This window comes from Myotis yumanensis, unplaced genomic scaffold (assembly GCF_028538775.1).
Source record: "Myotis yumanensis isolate MYYU_CA2020_CCGP unplaced genomic scaffold, mMyoYum1.0.hap1 SCAF_6, whole genome shotgun sequence".
In the NCBI taxonomy this organism is placed as follows: Eukaryota; Metazoa; Chordata; class Mammalia; order Chiroptera; family Vespertilionidae; genus Myotis; species Myotis yumanensis.
Window position 1 is genome coordinate 51055656 of NW_027223757.1, and position 26059 is coordinate 51081714.

A 26059-nucleotide genomic window follows, 5' to 3' on the forward strand; every position below is an offset into this window, starting at 1 on the left:
AGCCTGAGTGAGGGCAGTGAAGGATGGAGAAATGACAAAGAGAATAAGCTGGGTCTAGGTGGATCTTCCTGTGCCTGGCTGAGGCCACAGAGAGAAATCCAGAGGCAAGCTGAGCCTTTATTTTATAGCCAGAGGTAAACAAGGTAGTGGTCACCATAGTTACAATGTTCTTGTGAGTTTCACTTGTTTTGGCAGCACTTGCTGCATCTCCCTCAGCCCATTAGCTTCCCAGATAAGATCTAGGGAGCGTCATAAGGTCAAGCCTAATTATACTAAGAGGACTGTGCCCTCTAAGCTGGGACTTGTTTGTGGCTTTGACAACAGGTCAGTCTGAGGCTTAATCCTATAGCCGCGCCCTACAATCCATAAGAGACACACTCAAGGGGCAGACTCAGTGAGCACCAAAGCCCCAATGAAGCAAGTCCTGCTCCATAGGGGTGGCTCCTGCATAGGAGCTCTCCCACTGTACTCACAGCTGGTCCTCACAGCCAATTGGCCTGGAGGTCAATTTCTCCCAGTGACACCAACAGCAATCAAGTCTCAACTACAACAAAACTGTGCTTACAGCCCGGAAAGGGGTGCACCTAGAGCTTCCATCTCAGGTGAATGGAGAGGCTGAGCCACTGGGCCCTATACAACACCTACTACACAAGGCCACTCTACAAACTCAAGGAGACATAGCAGCTCTACCCAATACATAGAAACAAACACAGGGAAGCAGCCAAAATGTGGAAACAAAGAAACATGTCACAAATGAAAGAAATGGAAGAAAGCAAACCACTGGATATAGAGTTCAAAACCATGGTGGTAAGGTTACTCACAAATCTAGAAATCTCCAAAAAAAAATGGAAAAGGACCAGTCAGAAATAAGCATACAATGACTGAAATAAAGAATAATATACAGGGATTCAACAGTAGAGTAGAGGATTCTGAGAATCAAATCAACAATTTGAAATATGAGGAAGCAAAAAACACCCAACCAGAAGAGCAAAAAAATAATAATAATAATCCAAAAATATGAAGATAGTGTAAGGAGCCTCTGGGACAATTTCAAGCATACCAACATTCACATTATGGGGGTGCCAAAGAAGAGAGAGCAAGATACTGAAAACCTATTTGAAGAAATAATGACAGAAAACTTCCCCAACCTGGTGAAAGAAATGGACTAACAAGTCCAGGAAGTACAGAGAGTCCCAAACAAAAGAAACCCAAAGAGGATCCCACCAAGACACATCATAATTAAAATGCCAAGGTCTAAAGACAAAGAGAGAATCTTAAAAGCAGCAAGAGAAAAGCAGTTAGTTACCTACAAGGGGATGCCCATATGACTGTCAGCTGATTTCTCAACAGAAACTATGCAGGCCAGAAGGGAATGGCAAAAAATATTCAAAGTGATGAATAGCAAGGACCTACAACCAAGATTACTTTACCCAGCAAAGCTATCATTTAGAATTAAAGGTCAGATAAAGAGCTTCACAGACAAGAAAAAGCTAAAGTATTTCATCACCAGTATTATATGAAATGTTGAAGGGTATTCTTTAAGAAGAGTAAGAAAAAGAAAAAGAAAAAATATATAAACAACAAAATGGCAACAAATACATACCTATCAACAATTAAATATAAAAAATCAAAATAAACAAATAAGAAATCTAATGAACAGAATAAACTGGTGAATAAAATAGAATCAGAGACATGGAAATAGAATGGACTGACAATTCTCAGAGGGAAGGGAGTGTGGGGATGGGAAGAGATTAAACAAAGATCTTACATGCATATATGCATTACTTATGGACACAGACAATAGGGTGGCAATGGCCTGGTGTAGGGAGGGACCTGAGTGGAGGGGGGCAATGGGGGAAAAAGAGGAATATCTGTAATAATCTCAACAATAAAGATTTAAAATAAATTTTAAAAATGCCATTGCTTTCTCACACCATGTAATTTTAAAAAATAAATACACAGTATTAGAGACAATATTAAACACTGAATTTGTATAAATATCAAATATATTTTTCAAATTTTTGGTAAAAATTTTAATAACCTTTTCTTCATAACTTTTAATATAAAAATGTATACTTGAAATGCCTACTATCAATTCCCGATCAAGACATTTTAAGAACGAGCTCTTTGAATTCTTGACTGTCATCATCAAAGAAAACTTTGTTCACACAAGTAAATAAAAAAGTATAAATATTTTTATAATCATTTTAAAGTTTACAAAGGTTGAAATTATGTTAAAGACTAATAATTCTTCCTTTTCTTTAAATGGCAAATGTAATGTTCAAATTCTTGTGATAATATGAATAAATGAATTTTGAAACCAGTTGAATTTTTCATGCCAAGTATTTCAAAGACAATGATACTTTATCTGCAGGACACAGGGGCACCACCAATGCAATTGCCTTGCAGCGAGCTTGGTTGGAGGGGGGATAACATTAGCTACAAAGAGAAAGGTCAGCTATCTGTAATGTCAGAGCAAAGGCTGCCTTGAAGCTGCATCTACCAGAAGACTCTACCTTCACAGACATACTCTTGCCAGCAACACAAACCCTTCCAACAGCTCCATGGTTCTGTGAAAAACCTAGGATGAAGATGTGGGATAAACTTAAATATTAAAGAAATGCGTACATTTGGGGAGCTTCTTTCCAGCAGTGTCATCGAAATGCCATAGCTATCTCCTGTGTATTGCAGTTCTGAATACAGTGCAGCAGAAAACTACTTCTGAACTTCCTGAAAAGACTATTGATCAAGTTAGACTAGTTTGGTTCTGGGAGGAGTTAAAAGTAGCACTTTTTAGGTACAGAGCTCAGCCTAAATAGACTTATGAGTAATGAACCTTTGTTGGTTGCAAACCATTCCCTGCTTTGCACCTCCTGAGAGTCTTCAGATTTTCCTCTGGTTAGCAGCTGCTCCTTCTCAAAGCCCATGCTTCCTTAAGTTCTGGATCTAAGCTAACTAAAATATTTGCAACCTCAAACCTCGTGGCCTCCATTCCTCATTCAAGGGTAAAGTTGCCAAGAGCTTTTTCTTTTTTAAATTTCTTTTTCTTTTTTTATTTCCATTGCTTTCCAGAGAGTGGAAGACAGGGAGGGGGAGAGAGATAAACATCAATGTGAGAGACACATAGATTGGTTGCCTCCTGCTCACATGCAGAAGACCAACTGGGGCTGGGATACATATATGCCCTTGACCGGGAATCAAACCTGAGACCCTTCAGTCCCTGGGCCTACACTCCAACCACTGAGCCAAACCAGCCAGGGCACCAAAGGCTTTTGAAAAAGAAAGTTCCTGCTCTTCTGAAATCGCTACTAAAGAGATTCTCTCTGTCATTACACTGGAAAGTGCAGTATGTCAGATGAAAAATGACCCACAGGGATGAAAACTGGGGAAAGGAAAAAATCTTACTCTTTTTATGCATAAACAGAAATATTTACATAGTACAAAAACAGATATATAGAATATCTGTGGTAGTAACACTTTAGAGGGCATTAGAAAAAGTCTTAAAACACTCCTTAGGGGGGAAATCCTATATAGTAAAAGCCAAGCGACCAAAACGGCGAAATGTCCAGAATGACCAGAGACCAGAATGACCATGGGCCCTCACCCAGCCAGCCCCACCTCCCAGTGGGAACCCCCATCTCGATGGGGGGCATGGCCAGCCTGCAAACCCCCTGCAGCCCTTCACCCCTGCACCCCAGCGGGGACCCCACCCCGATCCAGGGCAGGCTGGTCAGCCCCCACCCATGCACTGGGCCTCTATCCTATATAATACTATGTAATATATATATAATAAAAGGGTAATATGCAAATTGACCCTAACAGTGGAATGACCAGAAAGCTCACTTGACCAATCACTATCAGGCGCACTGACCACCTTTTGGTTTCTTTCCCTGGCCGGCAGGCTCCGATTGCCTGATGGTGAACGGGGAGCCAGGGGTGGGTAGCAGCCCACCAGTCACCCTACACACAGAGGGCAATCTGCGGCGGGGGCAGGGGCAGCGAGCAGGTGGGAACAGCTGACCTCTCGTCCCCTTCCCCCTGCCATCAGGCTCCAATCACCTGATGGCGAATGGGGAAATGGGGTGGGTGGCGATGGGTGGCGGGGCCGGCTGTGGGCAGCCAGGGAAGATGGCCCTGATCACAGGCCAGGCCTAGGGACCATATCTGCGCATGAATTTCATATGCCAGGCCTCTAGTAATAAAAATAAAAAGGTTGAGAAACACTGTTCTAGGGCAATGGCAAATACCACAAAAGGCAGAAGACAGTAATGGAAACTCATTATTTTTTTTATATTTTTATTGATTTCAGAGAGGAAGTGAGAGGGGGAGAGAGAGAGAGAGAGAGAGAGAGAGAGAGAGAGAGAAACATCAATGATCACCGATTGGCTGCCTCCTGCATGCCTCACACTGGGGATTGAACCCACCCCTGGGCATGTGCCCTGACCGGGAATCAAACCATGACCTCCAGATTCTTAGGTCAACATTCAACCACTGAGCCACACCAACTAGGCAGGAAACTCATTAATGCTAGCATTTAGTTTATGGATCAAAAGACACCTGAAGCCCATTCTAGCTCTTGAACTTAGCCAATAAATCCACTTTTTTGTTGAAGCCATTTTGTGTTGAGTTTCCTGTCATATATAACAAGTCATATTAACTGACAAAATATGGAACTCTGCATCTGATGTATTATTATATATGCCAATACAACAGAACACTGAAGGGGAACGAACTATTTTAGTCTTTCTGCTAAGCTTCCATGAAAACAGATGCCAGATATCCTCAAATTCAAAATAAGCTCAATAAGATGGGAATCCCATTTAGAACATGCAAAAAGATGGTGGGAATGGATCTCAAAACTCTTTTGGCTCTCATCCCCTGGATAGTGTAAAAGGGTTAAAATTTAAGACAGAGTCCAAGGTCAGAGAGGAGTTATCAGGACACTGACATGAAGTTGGGTGGGGAGAGTGCTCAAACTAAGAGGGACTTGAAGGAGACCACTTAAATAGTTTGATATGTATCTTTGGAAATTTGTAGACACACAATAGACTGGTGAACCAAAGTTGATGTGAAATTATGAAGTCCAAGTTTCCATCCTTAACTCGGTTAAAGGGAACGCAGTAAAAAAATTGAGGTTAACTAAGATGGGTTCAGCTCCCCTCCTTCATTTCTCTATATTGACCCTTGAACAACACAAGGGTTAAGGACATTGATCCTCGTCATGCAGTTGAAAATCCATATATAACTTTTGACTCCCCCAAAACTTACCTACCTTTGGTATCCAAGGGGAATTCATTCCAGGACCCTTCACAAATACCAAAATCTATGGATGCTCAAATACCCAATATAAAATTGTGAAGATCTATGCATACAGTTGGTCCTCCACATTCGCAGACTCCTAAGCACAGATCAGAAACAACACAGATACTTACTGAAAAAAAAAAAAGAAAAAAAAAGACATCCACAGCCCTAGCCAGTTTGGCTCAGTGGATAGAACATCAGCCCATGGACTGACAGATTCCAGGTTCAATTCCAGTTCTGGGCATGTACCTCGGTTGCAGGCTCGATCACAACCCTGGTCAGGGCTCATGTGGGAGACAACCAATCAATGTGTCTCTCTCACATCCATGTTTCTTTCTATCTCTCTCTAAAAATCAATGGAAAATATCCTCGGGTGAGGATTAACGATAACAAAATAAAACAACACCCACAAATCTGCATATAAGAGAACCCAGCCACTTCAAACCCATGTTGTTCAAGGGTCAACTGTCCTTAGGATTCTGATCACAAGTGAAAAAAATACAACTTGAATTACCTTAAATGAAATATGGAAATTTATCAGTTCACATAATCAAGTCACAGAATGGGAGAGGTAGATTGGACCTTGGGGATGACTGAATCCAGGAACACAAACACTGCTGGGACTTTCTTATTAGACGCTAGTGAAAAGGTGTCAGGCAGACACCCTCACCCCCACCCCCCCAAAAAGACAAGATGGTCTGCAAGCAAATAGCCATGAATTGATTTTAGACTAATATGAATATCAGAAGTCAAAATTAGTGGATAAGACACAGCAGCAGAAATATTGGGGTAGATGTTCAAAATCATGTAGGAAATTCACTTTAAAATGCATCCAACAACAATAAAAATAGAGCCTGGCCGGTGTTGCTCAGTGGTTGAGCATCAACCTATGAACCAGAAGATCACGAGGGTCATGGTTCATTTCCAGTCAGGGCACATGCCTGGTTTTCGGGCTCAATCCCCAGTAGGGATCATGCAGGAGGCAGCCAATCAATGATTCTCATCAGTGATGTTTCTCTCTCTCTCCCTCTCTCCCTTCCTTTCTGAAATCAATAAATATATATTTTTAAAAAGATAGATTCATGTATGTATGTATGTATGTACTGGACAGATGTGATAAATCAAGCACAATAAAATATTAATGGTAGAATCTTGGTAATAAATATATGTCTTCACTGTAAATTTTTCTGTATGTTTGATATTCTTCATAACAAAATGTTGGGGGTGGGAGGTTACAGGCAGAACAGCAGAAGAACAGCTTCATGGCTATATATAGTGCTTAGTCCCTTATCAGCAGAATTCTAGTCCTAAACCAAAGATATAGAACATACCTCTTGCATTCTAAGGAAAGGGAGGACTGGCAAAAGCTATTCATTCATCTACAACATATAACAAATATTTCTTGAGTTCTCACTTGGTAGCATCCACTGTATTAAAGTCAAGGTGTTAAACCAGATATGACCTGCAGAGTGAGAGCACAAGGTTAAGAGGTGACCATTCTAGCTTGGGAATTCGTATAGAAAAACTACAGGTAAAAAAAATGGTTATCTCATTGACTTAACCTGCTTCAAATTGGTTTTATTAGTGCAGTAAGCATCATTTTAAATGTAGAAATAAAGCTGATTTCTCACTTGGACAACCGAGTAGATGATGGGATCCTCCATGGAGACAGAAAATGCACACAGAACAAGTATGTGGTATGTGATAACTTTTAAATTTGCTTTTGGAATCTTGAAATTTACGTGTTACAGCTCAATAGAGATGTCCAATGGGTTCAGAATTCTGGAAAAAACCTGAGCCCTGGGAGAGATTGGGAGTCATCATCATAACAGTGGTATAGGTCATCAAAACCCTGAGTAAAATTATCCAGAGTATCTTGAGAAGATATTATTCTTTCATTCTTTTATCCATTCACCAAGCTCTCATCAAGTGTTTCTAGAACTATGAGGAAAAGAAATAGAGTATTTTCCAGGAATTCATAACGTCTCTTTCTTTTTTAATCTTCACCTGAGGATATGTTTTTATTGATTTTTAGAGAGAGAAAGGGAGAGAGAGAAACATCAGTATCTTACTGAGAGAATTTCACATTCTTGGTCCTTAAACCTTCATCTCTAACTCCAATTTTCTCATTAGACTTCAAGCCAAACTAACGAAATAAAGAATAACAGCTAGTTTAAAACTAAAAAGTTGTGTTGATAGCACAACACAGGCCCTACTACCCGCCTTGGAGATACATTGACCTAGGTCTAGGTTCTCCTGGCTTGTGAGGACCACAATTGTTTCGACAACGAGAAAAGTGAGATGCTCTAAATGACAGCCCCTGAAGAGCGAGACACAACTGTTAGTGTGTTATGGCTGCTGCTCACGTTCCTTTATTGCCGGTTGGAGTTTGGGGTTCATATCCAGGTGGCTATCTCCATAGATTATTTTAGTCAGGCACCACTTAACTCCAGGAGCCTCTGCTTGCTGTTGAAACCTGGGCTCTCCAGAACGCTGCCCACTGCCAACACACAGGAGCAGGCATTTCTTCATGTGGACCTAGAGCTGGCCTCGCTTCACCTCCTCCCACCGCCTGCTTACAGCGAATGTACATTTCTGATGTACAAAGATGCTTGCAAAACGCTACAGCTACACATGCTGTCTTTTCTACCCAACCATGCTTCTTGTGATTTGGACTCCATGTCCCAAGACTGGCCCTTCTTTTTGGCTAGCATTCAGGCTCAATGAAACCTTACTTAAAAATAACTTCACTGTGGAAGTCAATTTTTTTGTTTAACATTTTAATCTTGGAGTCTATTTGCTCATGTCCCGAAGATGGCAAACATTTTTTTTCAAGGCTATTGTTAGTGATTAATTATAAATGCACGGTGCTCCACACTCTATGTGTACTATTAATGCAACCCACAACTTCAGATAAACACAACACGTTATATCAAATTATAAATATCTACTTTATCTAATATTAACTTCCGTTCCTGCGCACTCAGCCTACGTATTGCTCTTCAGGTTACATGCGCTGGCTTGCTCTGTATTACTTGCTTTAGAATCTCTCATAGTCACGGGTTGGCTCAAAGTAACACTAGTAACTGCTTCCTTGCCCATACATTAAGGGAAACACATTTTCCAAGGATTCTTTAAAAAGAAAATAGTGCAGCTTGGTTTAAAAGTAAAACAAAGTAAGTTTCGTCACAAAAACAATCCAACACTACCCCGACTGTCTGCAGGTCTCTGACAAAACGGGAGAGGGTCCATAACATACTTCAAGAACCAGAGTCGGAACCAGAGCTTTCAACTTTCCCGCTGGTTCCTACAGGGCCAACCGCACCGACGCTCCGTCTTGCTCTGCGCCACTTCCGTTCGCGCATTTTAAGGACGTCAGAGCGTCAGCTCTCGCGGTATCATCTGTTGCTGAAGCACTTAAACAAAGATCTCGCGAAGTTTGTTCTACAGATCCAAGTTGGCCTCTTACCCTCCCCCACCACACCCTCAAAACTAGTCTTCCTTTCTCTGTCTCAGTTACAACATTCTTCCCTCCCTCAGCTCTCGTCCCTCCTCCCGTTTCCGATTTCAAGCCGGAACCGGAAGTCTAGTGGGCGGGGCTCGGCGGCGGAAAGCGCAGAGGAGCCGGAGCGGGGACTCGGCTGTGGCCGCTCCCCCTGTCCCTTCCACAGATCGCCGTGGCTCCAGGCTGACGGCCGGTCCGGAGGCGGGTGGGCGCGGGTCTCCCCCGGAGTGTCCGGGCGGCGGCCTCCCCGGGCCCCCCGGGCTCCGCGAGAGATCATGTCTACAGCCTCCGCGGCTTCCTCCTCCTCCTCGTCTTCGGCCAGTGACATGATCGAAGCCCCCTCCCAAGTCCTCAACTTTGAAGAAATCGACTATAAAGAGATCGAGGTGGAAGAGGTGAGCGAGGCCCGGCTAGGCGGTGCGGGCCCCGGCCGGTCCCGCCTCTGCCTAGTCCCGACTCTTACGGCGTCTCTCTGTCCCTCTGATTTGCGGGGCCCGCGGGGTTCACCTGGGGTCCTCATCGCCCCAGAGACCGGGTGTAGAGGAACTCCACGCGCACCGCTGCTCCGAGGTCGCGCTCTCTGGGCCTTTCTTAGGCATTCTCGAGTTGGATTTGAGTCATCTCAAGGGGGACGATGAACTGGTGAGACAGTTCATCTCTTAAGGCGTAAATTCATCCCAGACCCTGGCCGTTTGGAGCGTCATTGCACCAAGACGCGGCGCTCTTAAGTGCCAAGGCTTGTCCTCTCGCTCTGCCGGGCGCGTCATGGGCGCTCGGTAAATGGTCAATTCATGCATCTTCATGTATAACGAGGTGTTTCCCCGAGTGTGGAATGGTTTCTCTCGCCGATTCCCTAGAGCAGTCGTCAGAATACTAAATGTTCCGCCTTCCATGGGACTAATTTAGATGCATTTCAACCTTAGTAATGTAGGCTGGTTACGATGAAAAGCTATTTCAAGGAGCATATTCTGAAGACATAACTAATGATTTCCGTGATCAGACACCTCTGTTAGAAAATCTGAATCCATTCTCTGTGCTGTCGTAATTTAAGTTTAGAGCAAGGTAATATCGTGTCTTTAGTACATTGCTTCTTTTCAAATTCACAGAGGAGTAGACTGGCTCTAAGGACCATCACATTTAGAAAAGTAAAAACTGTATATATTTTAAAGACTCGCTTTTGTAAAGGGTTAAACTTTGGTTGAAAATACTATCAGATGTTATTTGTGCATCATTTTAAAAATTATTAAGTACTTTGCATTACATATGCCGTGAAGAACCATGTATGTCCTATATTATAGATTCTCAGTTTTCACTACTTTCAAATTCCAAAATTATTTTTAAGTAGTGGAACACTAGAAGTAGTGAGGTAATTTTCATTTAACAAACAAGTGGTTTTCTATGCATGTTTTGGAAAAATATTGTATTAATCATATTTTTTATTTCATAAGGTAACCTTAGAGATCACTGAGAACAACCTTATTTTACAAGGTAGTTATAAGTGGGATGAGAAAGGCCTTTGGAGTTAGAGGAAGGTCCGGTATATCAGCCATACCACTTAATAGCTGTGTGATTCAGAGCAAGTTTCCTATCCCCTGTGAGCTTTAGTTTTTTAGCTATAAAATAGGGGTAATTTCTATTTCATTTATTTGTATAACAGAGCCTACTAGGCAATATGCAAAACACCAAACACAGTGTCTGACACATATTACTAGGAAACTGAGTTCCAGAGAGGAAGTGACCTGCTTTAAGGTCACATGGCTAAAAGAAGGACCTGTATTTTGAAAAGGGGGGAATTTTTTTCGTGTGTAAGTGTTTTGTATTGTTTTGTTTTTCCTATTGATGCTATGATTAATTCCTTTTTCAGAAGTGGGTAGTTGATCCAGCTTTCGTGGCTAGCATTCTTGCTTTTTTAAGAATAAAAATTCAGTGAGTCAGTATAAAAGAATTGCAGTTTTTAAATAAACATTTACGTCTACTCTGGTGAACTGTCATACTTGTAGACAACAAATTGTTATATAATAATAACTTGTACTTCATGGTCAACCAAATGCTTTCACAGACTTACATCATTTGATCCTTACAACTTTAGTTTTTGCACACTACTTTCTAAAGCATTTTATATTCTTGCTTGGAGGAATGAAAGTTACTAAGGAAACATTTTGCTGTTCTTCTCCCAAAGCCATTTAACTTCTGATTAGGTTTTTATATTTCCAAAGACCCTTCTTTGAGTTTAGATAATGTTTCAACCTTTCTTTGGTATATTTAGGACATTCCTGAGATCTAGATTTTTGTTTTTAAATGAAAATTTCTAATATTAGGCAGTCATTTAGTTTTTAAAAAATATCCAGTGTATTTGCACTTTAAGGTTGACTTTCAGCCTTCCTGATGTTGAAGCCATTGCATAATTTCCATCATATATTCTTCATATGCACACATTAAAACAGTGTTACGTGATCCAGGGTGTACCATGGGTTCTCAGTAACTATTTCTTAACTTCGATTCTGCCTCTAGGTTAAAATCATGAATAAGAGAATACAGAAAGATGACCAGAAACAAAAAGTATTTTATATTGCTTTCAATATTTTATATGTACACGTAAATTGCCTATAAATAAAAGAAAATCATAATCTGTATTTCTCACATAACAATGTAATTGAATCAGAATTATGTCAATTCAATTAGAAACTGTTAGAAAAACATTCCAACTACAAGTCAAATAAATATGCAGTCATTTAATAGGTGTATATGTTCCTGATATTGTGACTCAGTAATATCAGTGTGGCATTTCCTAAATTCAATTCTGATATCAAATTATGTAAGGCTTTAGCCTTAGAAATCTACATAGGTACTTTTTTAAAAAAGTAATTTAGTTTTTACTATCTGGATCTAAGTGTAGAGAATAAATTGTGAGGTATCTACTTTGGAAACTAGCTTGCAAGAAGTGGTTAAAGGCAGTGTGGTATGGTGACAAGTATACTGAGCTGGGTATTTAAAAAATTTAGATGCCATACTGATTCTGCCATAATGTAATTCAGTAAATTTTAACAAATCTTCTGGGCCTCTGATTTCTCACATGAAATGAGGGATTGGACAAGATCATTTAAGATCTCTTTCCATTCTAAAATGAAAACACATTTATTGTTTCCAGTATTTATGCTTTAAGGACAGTGATCATGATCTCTCATGGAATGTAGTTGGACCAACTAATCCAAATTAGACAAGTGATATCCCCATTTTATAGATACTGACAAGTGATCATTGAGTTTGATTTGTCAGAAGTCTTACGCTTAAAATGGTAGAGTTAGGAATTGAATTTGAGATTTCCTGAGTCAGTTGCTCTTACCACTGGATGTTCCTTTAGTTCTTCCTAAAGTACAGTAGGTCCTCAGGGTTACGTGGGAGATCCATTCCTATGGCGCGATGTAAGGCGATTTTGCCATTAAGTCGGAACCCACCTACATAAGCAACTACGTCACTCATACGGAGCATATACACAACAGTAATGAAGTGAAATAGTAAAAAAAATTTAAAAGAAAGATAACAATTCCTGACCTTTACTTGTGGTAAATAAATAATAAAAAACATAAAGCACATATGTACATACGTCGAAATGACGGAACTTTTTTTTTTAAATAAATAAATGGGAGATGGTGACATAACCACAAAACAACTTACATTGAGTCTGACATAACCCAAGGACTGTCTGTAATCTATAACCAGACCTTATTTTTCGAATGAGGAAACAAATACTGATTTCCTTGATAGTAATTGGTCCTGAGCACTTAATGAACATTCTCCTCCCTGCACAATACTGTTAAGGTATTGAGAAAAATGAATAGAAGAATCTTAGGATTCTCTCCTTTGAAATCATCACTTGTGAGACAAGAATAAACACAGAACAGTTAATAATTACATTTTTAGGACCGATCACAAGTTTAAAACTATGAATCCTATATAATAAAAGGCTAATATGCAAATCGACCAAACAGCAGAACAACTGGTAGCTATGATGCGCACTGACCACCAGGGGGCAGACACTCAATGCAGGAGCTGCCCCCTGGTGGTCAGTGCGTTCCCACGGAAGGAGTGCTACTCAGCCAAAAGCTGGGCTCATGGCTGGCGAGCGTAGCAGCAGCGGTGGTGCGAGCCTCTCCCGCCTCCGCAGCAGCACTAAGGATGTCCAACTGACGGATTAGGCATGCTCCCTGCTCAGGCCAGCCAGCAAGTTGTGGGGAGTGGGCCTAAGCCAGCAGTCAGACATCCCTTGAGAACTCCTGGACTGTGAGAGGGTGCAGGCTGGCCAGGCTGAGGGATCCCCCCGCCAAGTGCACAAATTTTGTGCACTGGGCCTCTAGTATAATATAAATTGAGCACTTAAGCTATAATTTGAAAGTAGGTTTAACCCTACAAGGCTTCATTAAGTGGGAAAGAGTTTAAAACTAGATTTTGAATAAAGTAAGCATCGAAGATTGAGAAAAGCACTAAGATGAATTTTTTGCAGTTGTTTCTCTGCCTGGAATGAATGCTCTTCCCCCCAGAACTTCGGGGCTGGCTCCTTCTCACCATTCAAGTCCCACCTCAAATGTCACTTTCTTAAAAAGCTTTCCTGAGCAACCTACATCTTTGTCACTTCTATTTATCCTTATGGTGCTTCCCAATAACCAAAATTGTGTATCCCCCAGCAAAATGTAAGGTGCCTTATTCATACCTATAATTCCAGTGCCTAGCACCTAGAAGTTTTTCTATAAATATTATTTAAATGAGTAAATGAAGTAATTACAGCATACCCATGAACATTTAGTGACCATTTGGGTCTGTTATCTATGATAAAACTAGTGGTTAAGATTAGTTAGTGATTTGGCTAAGGCAGCATTTATACTAGAAATGAAATTTGATTCTTTTTACAAATGTTGATTTCATAACACTCCATTATACCTAGCAAATACTTTTTATTTATCAGGAGTCAGGTGCTGTGAATAAGCCCTGTATTGGTGCCTTTAATAAAATGCTAAATAGATCATATGTGGTGTAGTTGCTTTTTAAAAGGCTCACAGTGTTCACCTCAATTGTAGCATACTAGTGGCCCGGTGGACAGATTCGTGCACATTGAAAGGAAATTAATTAGAAGAAATATTTTAATATCACTATTCACCCTTTCTCTATAATAGAAGTGTCAACTAAATTCAAGATCAACAATGACACATCAAGACACATGCCTGCAATTGGCGCCAGCGAGAGCTTTATATGTATCGTGCATGCATATAAAGTCAACTTAGCCTTTTAGATATAGAATAAACTGGCTTAATTAGGCCTGTTTTCTGAGTTAGCTAAACTTTTTCCAGCCCAGTGAAGCACCCCAACTTCTCTTTCAGGTAATTGTCAGCAGCATAGCAGTAAATATCAACACAAAGCAGATTATTATTGTAGATAATGCAGGGAGAACAAAGGACAAAATATTTAACTGCAGCAGTGTTTGACTATATTCAGCACAGTGAGAAAATCTGAAGTCATTTTCAAGGTCCACCATTTCTTACTTCTTTTCAGTCGGGTCAAGTTTCTAAACTTTCTAAATCTCTGTTCTCCAGCTAATGAAAAGAAAATAGGATTCTACCAAGTCTCCTATCTACTTACTTCAGGATTTCTGTGAGGATCAAATGAGATGAGGCACGGGAAAACGCTTCACAGACATTTGGTTAAAGTGTAAAATGTTTGCACCTGGCTATAAAACAAGTTGTGTTCCTGGGCTGAAGAAACTGCAAGGAGGCTAGTTGCTAGGGAGAGGAAGCCATGCATTACTACATGACATCATTACCCAGCGCCCACAGTGACCGTTTCAGGGCTAGGTTGGCCTGTGGGCTGCATTTGTGCCATGGGGTCTTGGCAGCACTTGCTGCGATTTGGTGGGTTGTCACTCTGGGGTGCTGCGGGGCCTGTGTCCCACTTGGGGGAAGCAAGTCTTGCTTTGTTGGCGCCAGGTCTGTGGCAGCTCCTGTGTTGAGTGTCTGTCCTCTGGTGGTCAGTGTGCATCATAGCAACTAGTCAGGTGGTCGGAGGGACACTTAGCATATTAGCCTTTTATTATATATACTAGAGGCCCATTGCATGAAGAGATTCATGCAATAGGTCTTCCCCTGGCTGCCGGCACTGATTTTCCTCTGGCACCCGGGACCCAGGCCTTCGCTCTGGCCGGAGCCTTCAGTCTTCGCTCCGCCGCTTCGCCCTATGTATGCAAATTAACCGCCATCTTTGTTGGGTTAATTTGCATACTCTCCTGATTGGCTGGTGAGTGCAGCGGAGGGACATGTTTGTCTATTATTAGGTAAGATATATAGATATGTAGATATATAGATGAGCAAGGCACATAAAATTGCACCATTTATATGTTCTTAAGCTTTATTATAGAGACATGCAAAAGCTTTGTTTTAAAGAGAAACATGTAAAGAACTTTGGAAGTGATGTATACTTTGTAGTTTTAGGTTATGAATATATGGGCAACTGATAATAGAGAAAAACCTAATTTAATAGTAGCCTAAAAAAACTGAGTCCATATAATAATTATGGATATCCAAAATTATTAAAAAATTCTTCTTTGTGAAACTTAGTGATCCTTGGTTTCAGTAGATCTGGAATGTGATCACAGTGAAGAGGTAGCCCAACGATAACTTTTATGTTGTGCATGTATAGTTTAAAAGATGATACAAATATATTATTTGAAAGAAAGGCCTATTAAATGGGTCAGATGTCTTATGGCAAGCTTTGAGGACTGCATGAAAATTTTGAAAATAAGTTTGAATAATCTTTTGTGTTATCAAGTCTGTTTTGTCAGCCCATGACAGTTGTACTCTGCCACAGTTAATTAATAGATTTTGAAGTTCTGAAATAGTTGGAAGCTCTGAGTTCTAATTAATAAATGAAAGATCTATGCTTGTTTTATCATGTTCCAGATTTCTAGCCAGTGTAGTGGCAACATAGCTAGGGTCCTTTCACATAGTCCAGTGGTAGGCAAACTGTGGCTCGCGAGCCACATGCGGCTCTTTGGCCCCTTGAGTGTGGCTCTTCCACAAAATACCACGTGCGGGTGCGCACGTACAGTGCGATTGAAACTTTGTGGCCCATGCGCAGAAGTCGGTATTTTGTGGAAGAGCCACACTCAAGGGGCCAAAGAGCCGCATGTGGCTCGCGAGCCGCAGTTTGCTGACCGCTGACATAGTCCATAGAACAGGCCAAACCAAACTGACAGCTATAGTCACTGAACTAAAAATAACATGAACTTTGGACAATTAAGAATTATTTCATAGTAAATTCAAAGAACAAATGCATACATCCTTTTTGATTTAGTTTTGTTTAGATATTTTTCTTTTTAATAAACTGACTTGGGTGAAGGAATGGAGTAGTCTTCCATCCTAAGGAAATTAGTTTTTAAGGAGTTGCTTTCTTTATACACACACACACCAAATTCTGATTTTTATTATTGTGCTTTTTAAAGCTATTTGCCTGGAAATATCCTACATACCATCTCTCTTATTTTTCTGTTACATTTTTTATTAAGAAATTAAATTTAAGTCTGCTTTACTACATGAGACTAAAATTGTGGACCTCAAATCAAAAGGACACTAAACCGTGGGTGGTGGAGATGCATATCGTAAAAAAAAAAATATATTGATCTAAGAACATTTTAATTTGGAAAACATTCATAAATTTAGAAGGACATATTTCTAAATTGAATTCTTTAAAACCAAAGCCCTCTTTGCATTCCTCTGTTCTATTTATACAGATGAGCAATTGTGAAAAATATCTGAAATATTATTTCTAAGTTCACCATTTTAGATAGATGTTTATGATGGGGGAGATACTTGTAATTTGGATGTACACCCTTTTTTACATTCTCGGTGAAAATTGATCCTTGGAGAAAGTTGTCATTCAAAATAATTGTTATGATAATGTATCAAAGAAACTTGTTTTACTCATGTATGAAAGCAATCCAAAAAGCATATTTGATTTGTGAACTTGAATTAGAATTTTGGTAAAGTTTTGTAGTTTAAATTTAGAGTTTTGTAGTTTAAATTTAGTTTTTTCATTATTTATCTCAGTTGCCAGTGTGTGTCAGTTTGCTGTCAATGCCACTTTTTTCTATGTGGCAAGAAAAACATTGGTTTGCTCACAAGAATTCTCCTTTTTCTTTCTTATGCCCAAGATGGAATCTCAGTGCTCTGGAAAATTTCCATAAATAATATCAACAGCAGGGGAGGACTCTCTGGTTTATGTGATGGCTTGCACTGAAGTATCCTGTCTCAGTGTTAATTATGTTTTTAATATAACTTAATGCAGTGGTTCTCAAATATTAGAATCACCTGAAGGGCTTGTTTAAACACAGATTGCTAGGCCCAACCCTTGGACTAAGTAATTTGGAGTTGGAACCTGATAATTTATATTTCTCACAAATTTCCAGGTGATGTTGATGCTTCTGAACCAGAGACCATCCTTTGAGAGCCATTGGCTTATTGCTTTTGCTGTTTTTATATCTGCTTCTTGAAACTCTTCTCTAGGCTTCTTGTGACACTCCCCTGGTTTGCCTGTCTCTTATTGACTGCTCCTTCTCAGTTTTTGCAGGTTCTTTCTCTGTTTGTGTTCGAAGTGCTTCAAAGCTCACTTTTGGGACCCCAGTATTTACATATTATTTTTTGGTGATCTCATCCAATTGATTGACTAGAAGTACCAACTAAATGCTGATGACTGTCCCAAGTTCTTTTTTTTTTTTTTTTTTTTTTTTATTTTCCTCTTAAAGTATTACAAAGGGTATTACATAAGTATCCTTTTCCCCCCCCCCCCCGCCCTTGACAAACCACTACCCTCCCTTACCCCCCAGTGTCTTATGTCCATTAGTTATGCTTATATGCATGCATACAAGTCCTTCGGTTGATCTCTTACTCCCCTCCCTCCTGCCCCCCAACTCTCTCTGGCCTTCCCACTGCAGTTTGACAATCAGTTTGAGGCAGCTCTGCCTCTGTATCTATTATTGTTCAAAAGTTTGTAATGGTCTTTATTATCCATGAATGAGTGAGATCATGTGGTATTTTTCCTTCATTGACTGGCTTGTTTCACTTAGCATAATGCTCTCCAGTTCCATCCATGATGTTGCAAATGGTAGGAGTTCCTTCTTTTTAACAGCAGCATAGTATTCCATCGTGTAGATGTACCACAGTTTTCTAATCCATTCATCTACTGATGGGCACTTAGGCTGTTTCCAGATCTTAGCTATGGTGAATTGTGCTGCTATGAACATCTGGGTGCATATATCCTTTCTGATAGGTGTTTCTGGTTTCTTGGGATATATTCCTAGTAGTGGGATCACAGGGTCAAATGGGAGTTCCATTTCCAATTTTTTGAGGAACCTCCATACTGCCTTCCATAGTGGCTGCACCAGTCTGCATTCCCACCAGCAGTGCACAAGTGTTCCTGTTTCTCCACATCCTCTCCAGCACTTGTCGTTTGTTGATTTGTTGATGATGGCCATTCTGACAGGTGTGAGATGGTACCTCATTGTTGTTTTGATTTGCATCTCTCGGATGATTAGTGACTTTGAGCATGTTTTCATATGTCTCTTGGCTTTCTGAATGTCCTCTTTTGAAAGGTGTCTATTTAGATCCTTTGCCCATTTTTTGATTGGATTGTTTATCTTCTTTTTGTTAAGTTGTATGAGTTCCCTATAAATTTTGGAGATTAAGCCCTTATCCGATATGACGTTGGCAAATATGTTTTCCCACGAGGTGGGTTTTCTTGTTGTTTTGTTGATGGTTTCTTTTGCTGTGCAGAAGCTTTTTATTTTGATGTAGTCCCATTTGTTCAGTTTCTCTTTAGTTTCAACTGCCCTAGGAGCTGTATCAGTGAAGAAATTGTTTTGGCATATGTCTGAGATTTTGTTGCCTTTGTATTCTTCTAGAATTTTTATGGTTTCCTGTCGTACATTTAAGTCCTTTATCCATTTTGAGTTTATTCTTGTGTATGGTGTAAGTTGGTGGTCTAGTTTCATTTTCTTGCATATGTCTGTCCAATTTTCCCAACACCATTTATTGAAGAGACTATCTTGGCTCCATTGTATGTTCATGCCTCCTTTGTCAAAAATTAATTGAGCATATTGGTTCGGGCTAATTTCTGGACTCTCTATTCTATTCCACTGATCTATATGTCTGTTCTTGTGCCAGTACCAGGCAGTTTTGAGAACAGTGGCTTTGTAATACAGCTTGATATCTGGCATTGAGATCCCACCTACTTTGTTCTTTCTCAGGATCGTTGCAGCTATTCGGGGTCTTTTTTTATTCCAGATGAATTTTTGGAGAGTTCGTTCTAGATCTTTGAAGAAGGCCATTGGTATTTTAATGGGAAGTGCGTTGAATGTATAGATTGCTTTGGGTAGTATGGACATTTTAATGATGTTGATTCTACCAATCCAAGAACATGGTATGTTCTTCCATCTGTTTATGTCTTCCTCTATCTCTTTTTTCAACGTCCTGTAGTTTTCTGAGTAGAGGTCTTTAACCTCTTTAGTTAAGTTTATTCCTAGGTATCTTAATTTTTTTGGTGCGATGGTAAATGGGATTGTTTTTCTGATTTCCCTTTCTGAAAGTTCACTGTTGGTGTATAGAAATGCCTCAGATTTCTTGGGGTTAATTTTGTATCCTGCTACATTGCCAAATTCATGTATTAAGTCTAGTAGCTTTTTGATGGAGTCTCTAGGGTTTTGTATGTATAATATCATGTCATCTGCAAATAAGGACAGTTTTACTTCCTCTTTTCCAATTTGGATGCCTTTTATTCCTTCTTCTTGCCTAATTGCAATGGCTAATACTTCCAGTACTATGTTGAACAGGAGTGGTGAGAGTGGGCATCCCTGTCTTGTTCCTGTTCTTAGGGGAAATGGTGTTAGTTTTTGTCCATTGAGTATGATGTTGGCAGTGGGCCTGTCATATATGGCTTTTATTATGTTGAGGTATGATCCTTCTATTCCCACCTTTCTGAGAGTTTTTATCAAAAATGGGTGTTGGATTTTGTCGAATGCTTTTTCTGCATCAATTGATATGACCATGTGGTTTTTTTCTTTCAATTTGTTTATGTGATGTATCACATTTATTGATTTACGGATGTTGTACCATCCTTGCATCTCTGGGATGAATCCTACTTGGTCATGGTGTATGATCCTTCTGATGTACTGCTGGATCCGATTTGCTAAGATTTTGTTGAGGATTTTGGCATCTATGTTCATGAGGGATATTGGCCTGTAATTCTCTTTCATTGTGATGTCTTTACCTGGTTTTGGTATTAGGGTGATGCTGGCTTCATAGAATGAGCTTGGAAGCGGTCCTTCCTCTTGAATTTTTTGTAGTAGTCTGAGGAGGGTAGGTTTTAGTTCTTCCTTGAATGTTTGGTAGAACTCCCCTGTGAAGCCGTCTGGCCCTGGGCTTTTGTTTGCTGGAAGCTTTCTGATGACTGCTTCAATTTCTTCCATAGTTATTGGCCTATTGAGGTTTTTAGATTCTTCCTGATTGAGTTTTGGAATGTTGTATTTTTCTAGGAATTTGTCCATTTCCTCCAGGTTGTCCAGTTTGTTGGAGTAGAGTTGCTCGTAGTATTGTTTAACAATCATTTGTATTTCTGTGGGGTCTGTTGTTATTTCGCCTCTATCATTTCTGATTTGGTTTATTTGGGACCTCTCTCTTTGCTTCTTGGTGAGCCTGGCTAGGGGTTTGTCAATCTTGTTTATCCTTTCAAAGAACCAGCTCTTGGTTTCATTGATTTTCTGTATTGTTTTTTTGGTCTCTATTTCATTGATTTCTGCTCTAATCTTTATTATCTCCTTCCTTCTGCTCACTCTGGGGTTTTCTTGTTGCTCTCTTTCTAATTCTTTGAGTTGTAGAGTTAGATGATTGACTACCATTTTTTCTTGTTTTTTGAGATAGGCCTGTAGAGCTATAAACTTCCCTCTCAGGACTGCTTTCATTGTGTCCCAGAGGTTTTGGATTGTTGTGTTTTCATTGTCATTAGTGTCCAGGATGTTTTTAATTTCTTCTTTGATGTCATCGGTAACCCAATCAATATTTAATAACATGCTATTCAGCTTCCAAGTGTTTGAGTATTTTGGGTTGTTTTTATTGTAGTTTATTTCTAACATTATGCCATCGTGGTCTGCGAAGAAGCTTTTTATGATTTCAATCTTCTTGAATTTGTGGAGACTTTGCTTGTGACCCAATATGTGGTCTATTTTTGAATATGTCCCATGAGCACCTGAGAGGAATGTATATTCCGCAGCTGTGGGGTGAAGTGTTCTGAAGATGTCAATTAAGTCCATCTGATCTAGTGAGTCATTTAGGATTGCTGTTTCTTTGCTGAGTTTTTGTCTAGCGGATTTATCCAGTGATGTCAGTGGTGTATTAAAGTCCCCTACTATGATTGTATTGTTGTCGATCTCTCCCCTGATATCTTCCAGAAGTTTTCTTATGTATGTGGGTGCTCCTGCATTGGGTGCATATATGTTTACCAGGGTTATATCTTCTTGTTGTATTGATCCCTTTAGTATTATGAAGTGGCCTTCCTTATCTCTGGTTATGGCCTTCACTTTGAGATGTACTTTGTCAGATATAAGTATTGCTACCCCAGCTTTCTTTTCCTTTCCATTTGCGTGAAAGATATTTTTCCATCCCTTCACTTTCAGTCTGTGTGAGTCCCTTCTAATGAGGTGGGTCTCTTGTAGACAGCAGATGTATGGGTCATGTTTTTTTATCCATTCAGCCACTCGATGTCTTTTGGTTGGAGCATTTAGTCCATTTACATTTAAAGTTATTATTGAAAGGTATTTGTTTGTAGCCATTTCTTTTTGTGTGTGTGTGTGTGGCTGTTTTCTTTCTGAGCTTGATATTTCTTCTTTTTACACCAGTCCCTTTAGCATTTCTTGCATGGCTGGCTTGGTGGTGATAAACTCCCTTAGCCCTTTTTTGTCTGTGAAGCTTCTTATTTCCCCTTCAATTTTGAATGATAGCCTTGCTGGATAGAGTATTCTTGGATTCAGTCCTTTGCTTTGCATCACTTTGTAGATTTCCGTCCATTCTTTTCTGGCCTGATGTGTTTCTGTTGAGAAATCATTTGATAATCTAATGGGAGATCCCTTGTATGTTACTTTCCGTCTCTCTCTTGCAGCCTGTAAGATTCTCTCTTTATCCTGAACATTTGCCATGGTAATTATGATGTGTCTTGGTGTGGGTCTTTTCGGGTTCACCTTGTTTGGGACTCTCTGGGCTTGTGTGACTTTTTTCTTCCCCACCTCAGGGAAGTTTTCTGATATTATTTCTTCGAATAGGTTTTCTAATCCATGTTCATCTTTCTGTTGTTCTGGCACCCCTATTATTCGTATGTTGTTTCGTTTCATGTTGTCCCAAAGCTCCCTTAGGCTCTCCTCCTGTCTTTTAATTTTTTTCTCCATTTGCCGTACAGTTTGAGTGTGTTTTGCTTCCTTGTCTTCTAATTCACTAATTCGGTCCTCCGCTTCTCCCAGTCTACTGTTGATACTTTCAATGGAGTTTTTTATTGAAGCTATGTCACTCTTCATTTCTTCTTGGGACTTACTTAAGTTGTTGATTTTTTCATCTGTTTCTTCTAGCTTCTTGCATAAGTAGTTGAGTTTTTCATCTGTTTCTTCTTGCTTCTTGAACATGTGGTGCATGTACTCTAGGAACCTTATTCTGAATTCTTTTTCCGTCATGTTGCATATCTCTGTCTCACTTAGCTGCTTTTCTGGCGAGTCCTCCTTTTCTTTCCTTTGGGGGTTTCTTTGCCTACCCATGTTTGATCTCGCTGACATATGTAGATGTTGAGGTGTTCAGTGGCTGCTCCCTGGGTGGCAGGGGCTCCTTGGGTTGTGGTTGCTGCTCAGACGGTTGCGGTAGCAGCTGCTTTCCAGTTGGCAGCAGCTCCTCTGGTGGGTGTTGTTCACAGCTGTGTTGGCTCTTCTGGCTGGTGGGGGGAGGCTTCACGTACAGTTGCTGTTCCACAGACAGAGGGTGTGGTGATCAGGAGGCTGTGGTGATCAGGAGGCTGCGGTGATCAGGGGGCTGCTGTTGCTTGGATCTGCTGCGTTGATTTAAAGGCACAAAATACAACAGAGCAAGGCACAACGTACCAGGCACTGAACACAAGTATATTCACAATATTAATAACTCCAAATAAAGGTGACCAACCGAATTAAGAGAATTAGGGGATAAGGGAGAAAGAAGAGAAGAAGATAAAAGAGAGAACAGAAAAGAAAAATAAGAAAAAAACAAACAAAAAAGGAGTGCAAAAATAGAATTGGGAAAAAAGAGGGGGGAAAAGAGAGAGCGAAAAAAGAGAATGAAGTAGAAGTGGGGAAGAGACTCCCCGTATGAGGAGCAAACTCCAATAGAACTGCCACTAATCTCAACAAATTCCAGCAACAGATCCCTGGAGATGAATGCAAACTACAAACCACCAATAATATCCAGAGGGGTAAGGGAAAACAGAAGCACAAAAATAGCTGGGGTGGGGTGGGGGAGGGAAGGGAAAAACCAGCAGAAAAAAAAAAGAAAAAGAAAAAGAAAAAGAAAAACAACCTCACAACCAGTCCTAAAAAAGAAGAAAAAACACAAAACAAAACAAACAAACAAATTTAAAAAAAAAAAAAAAAAAAAAGCCCAATATATTCAACAATCAAGAAAACAATAGAAAGATAAGAGAGAAAAAAAAATGGTTGGAAAGTGAAGAAGGATAAAGAATAGGTGTATAAGGATTTAGAGCAGTAGATTGGAAATAGGATATATAAGTAGGGTGGAATTAGACAGGGGGTAAAAAGAGGGAATTGGGAAGGTCTGGAGCAGGAATAGGGTAAGAGAAACAGGACACCAAAAGGGGAAAAGTAAGGAAGAGGGTTTTAGCAAAGAGGTGGAATTGAGATAGGGAAAATTAATGCTAAAGGAACGATGAAAATAGAATGGAGAACACTAATCCCAAAAGAAAATAAAGAGAAAATAAAATGGCACTTTAAAAAATGGTAAAATGGTAGGAGTAATAATACTGGTTAAAAATAAAAATGTGGTAATTGAAAGGGTAAAATCAGGTGATGGAAAAAGAAGAAAAAGAGAAAAAAAAAATTGGTTTCTTAGTAAAAAGGTGAAAAAATTAAAAAGAAAAAGAAAAAATTTGCAGTAGTGATGGTCTTTCGGTTCTTCTACTCTTCAGCCTGGTTCGCCTTGGTCCTGCCAGGTATTTAGGAGAGTGTTGCCTGCATTACACTGTTCCTCCGTGTTGTAAATCACAGTCCTGATTTTAAAGCAGGCCGTATTTGTGATCCAGTCTGCCTTAATTTGTATTCCCCTAAGAGTCAGTTTGTGGCCCTGTCCCAAGTTCTTATCTCCTGCCTGACTTCTTCTTGACTCATGTTTCCACTTTATTTCTTGGTATTTCCACCCAGATATCTCGTAGGCATCTGAAACTTTGTATGACTGAAACAGAACTCTGTGTTATTTTTTAAAAATCTGCTTGCCGAATTGTTTTTTATCCTTTATGAACTGTGTTGCCTCGTCTACGTCTTCCTCTCCACCCATTTTGCCTACATCCAAACAATCAGCAAGCTCTTTTGACTTTACCTGTAAAATATAACCCAGATCTGCCCATTTTTCTGCACTACCATCAACCTTGTCCTCACAGCTACCCTCTCTTCCTTGGGCTGCTGTAATAGCCCTCCTACCTGATCTCTGTTTGTATATTCTAGCTTCCCTCCAATCTATTTTTCACATAAGAGCTAGAATGAATTTTTTTAATGTGAAATTATATTACATCTTTTCTCAAGTCCCTCCAATTGCTTCCCATTGCTCTTAGACTGAAATTCCGAGTCCTTATTATGGTGTAGAGAACCATTCAGGATCTAGACTCTGCCCATCTCTCCAGCCTTATTTTGCTTCACTCTTCCCTTTTCCAACTATGCATTGCCCACACTGAACACTATTTCTCCGGGTCATTATTAAAATGTCCTGTTTCTCAATGAGGCCTTGCAGGACTACTATGTTTAAAATTGGAGTGGGGAGAGTGCATGTACATGTATATACACACAAATTACGCTCCTTTTCTTCTTAGCACACTTAGCATTTTCTAAAAATTATATATTTTTCTTATATCTTCTTCTTTGTCTCCGTTAATGAGAATATAAACAGTAAGAGCAAAGATTTTGGTTTGTTTGTTTACTTCTGTGTCTTGAGTGCCTAGCCTATATAGATGGGTTCAAATATGGTCCAATGGGGAATGAGGGTGTTTTCCCCCTTAGGGCCTTTACATTAGTTATTTCTTCTTCTTTGGTTGGTTCCTTGTGCCATTCATTATAAAGTTAGTAACCTCCTCAGATGCCTTTCCCATACTATCTTGCCCTAAGTTTCTACTAATGTCTTTGTCACATCATCCTATTTTTTCCTACATGGCATTTTTTTAGAATATGATATTTTTTTATTCATCTTTGTTTATTGACTGTCTTCATTCCCTTCCCCTTTAATTGAAAGTACATTCCATGTAGATCAGGAACATTGTCATACTTACTGCTATATTTCTGATATCCCAGAGGCATTGAAGAAATATTGGTTTCAGGAGTAAACAAATGAGGTTCATTGTTCTCTTGGCATAAGCCTCACTTTCACCTCTTGAAAGCAGGAGACCTTACCCCATTTCTCCCTGCTTGCTGACTAGATCTTCCTCTTTGGCTTTTACTGATTGTCAAACTTTCTATATATCTACCATCCCACAGCTTCTGATATAGGTTCCAACACTGTGCCCAACAACAGCCTCCTTCCTGCAACCAAAAGATTCTTTAATTTTCAGTTACCTTGCTTTTCTCTTGGCAGGATTTTTTCTGTGTCATTTCCATGTCTGTTGGGGCTGAGCAAACCTGAGTAGGGCTTCCATCTATCTCCCTTGCCATTCTTACTCATTTGTAGCTTTCCATGTTGGCAAAGCATATTCTATGAGGCTGCCTCCTCCAGAGGTTCTTAGTGAAAAGTAGGGGGTAAAATCCTTTGTGCCCTCTAATCCCTCAGCTTGTTCCAGAAGGGGAAGTGGTGGTTCTTAGCTGCTGTCATGTACTCTCATTTTTGGCTTTCTTCAGCTAGGGGTTAAAAAAGTGTTTTGTTGTTTTGTCTTTAATTTCTTCTCTATCTCACTGTTATACCATAAAGTCAGGGGTCAATTCTTTATATATTTTTTAATTTT

The 26059-nt window shown here is 39.8% G+C and overlaps 1 protein-coding gene across 4 annotated transcripts in view; it reads left to right on the forward strand.

Moving 5' to 3' along the window:
• The first annotated feature begins 8879 nt into the window (after positions 1–8879).
• The window catches only part of MAP3K7 (mitogen-activated protein kinase kinase kinase 7), a 68262-nt gene continuing 51082 nt past the window's right edge, over positions 8880–26059 (forward strand). For 3 of the 4 annotated variants that reach the window (XM_070418067.1, XM_070418068.1, XM_070418070.1), the window contains exon 1: positions 8881–9201. In XM_070418067.1, the coding sequence (XP_070274168.1) occupies positions 9082–9201 (120 nt within the window). In that variant the 5' untranslated portion in view covers positions 8881–9081. Of the gene's footprint in view, positions 9202–26059 lie in introns of all 4 variants that reach the window. The other variant, XM_070418069.1, reaches the window with a different exon arrangement.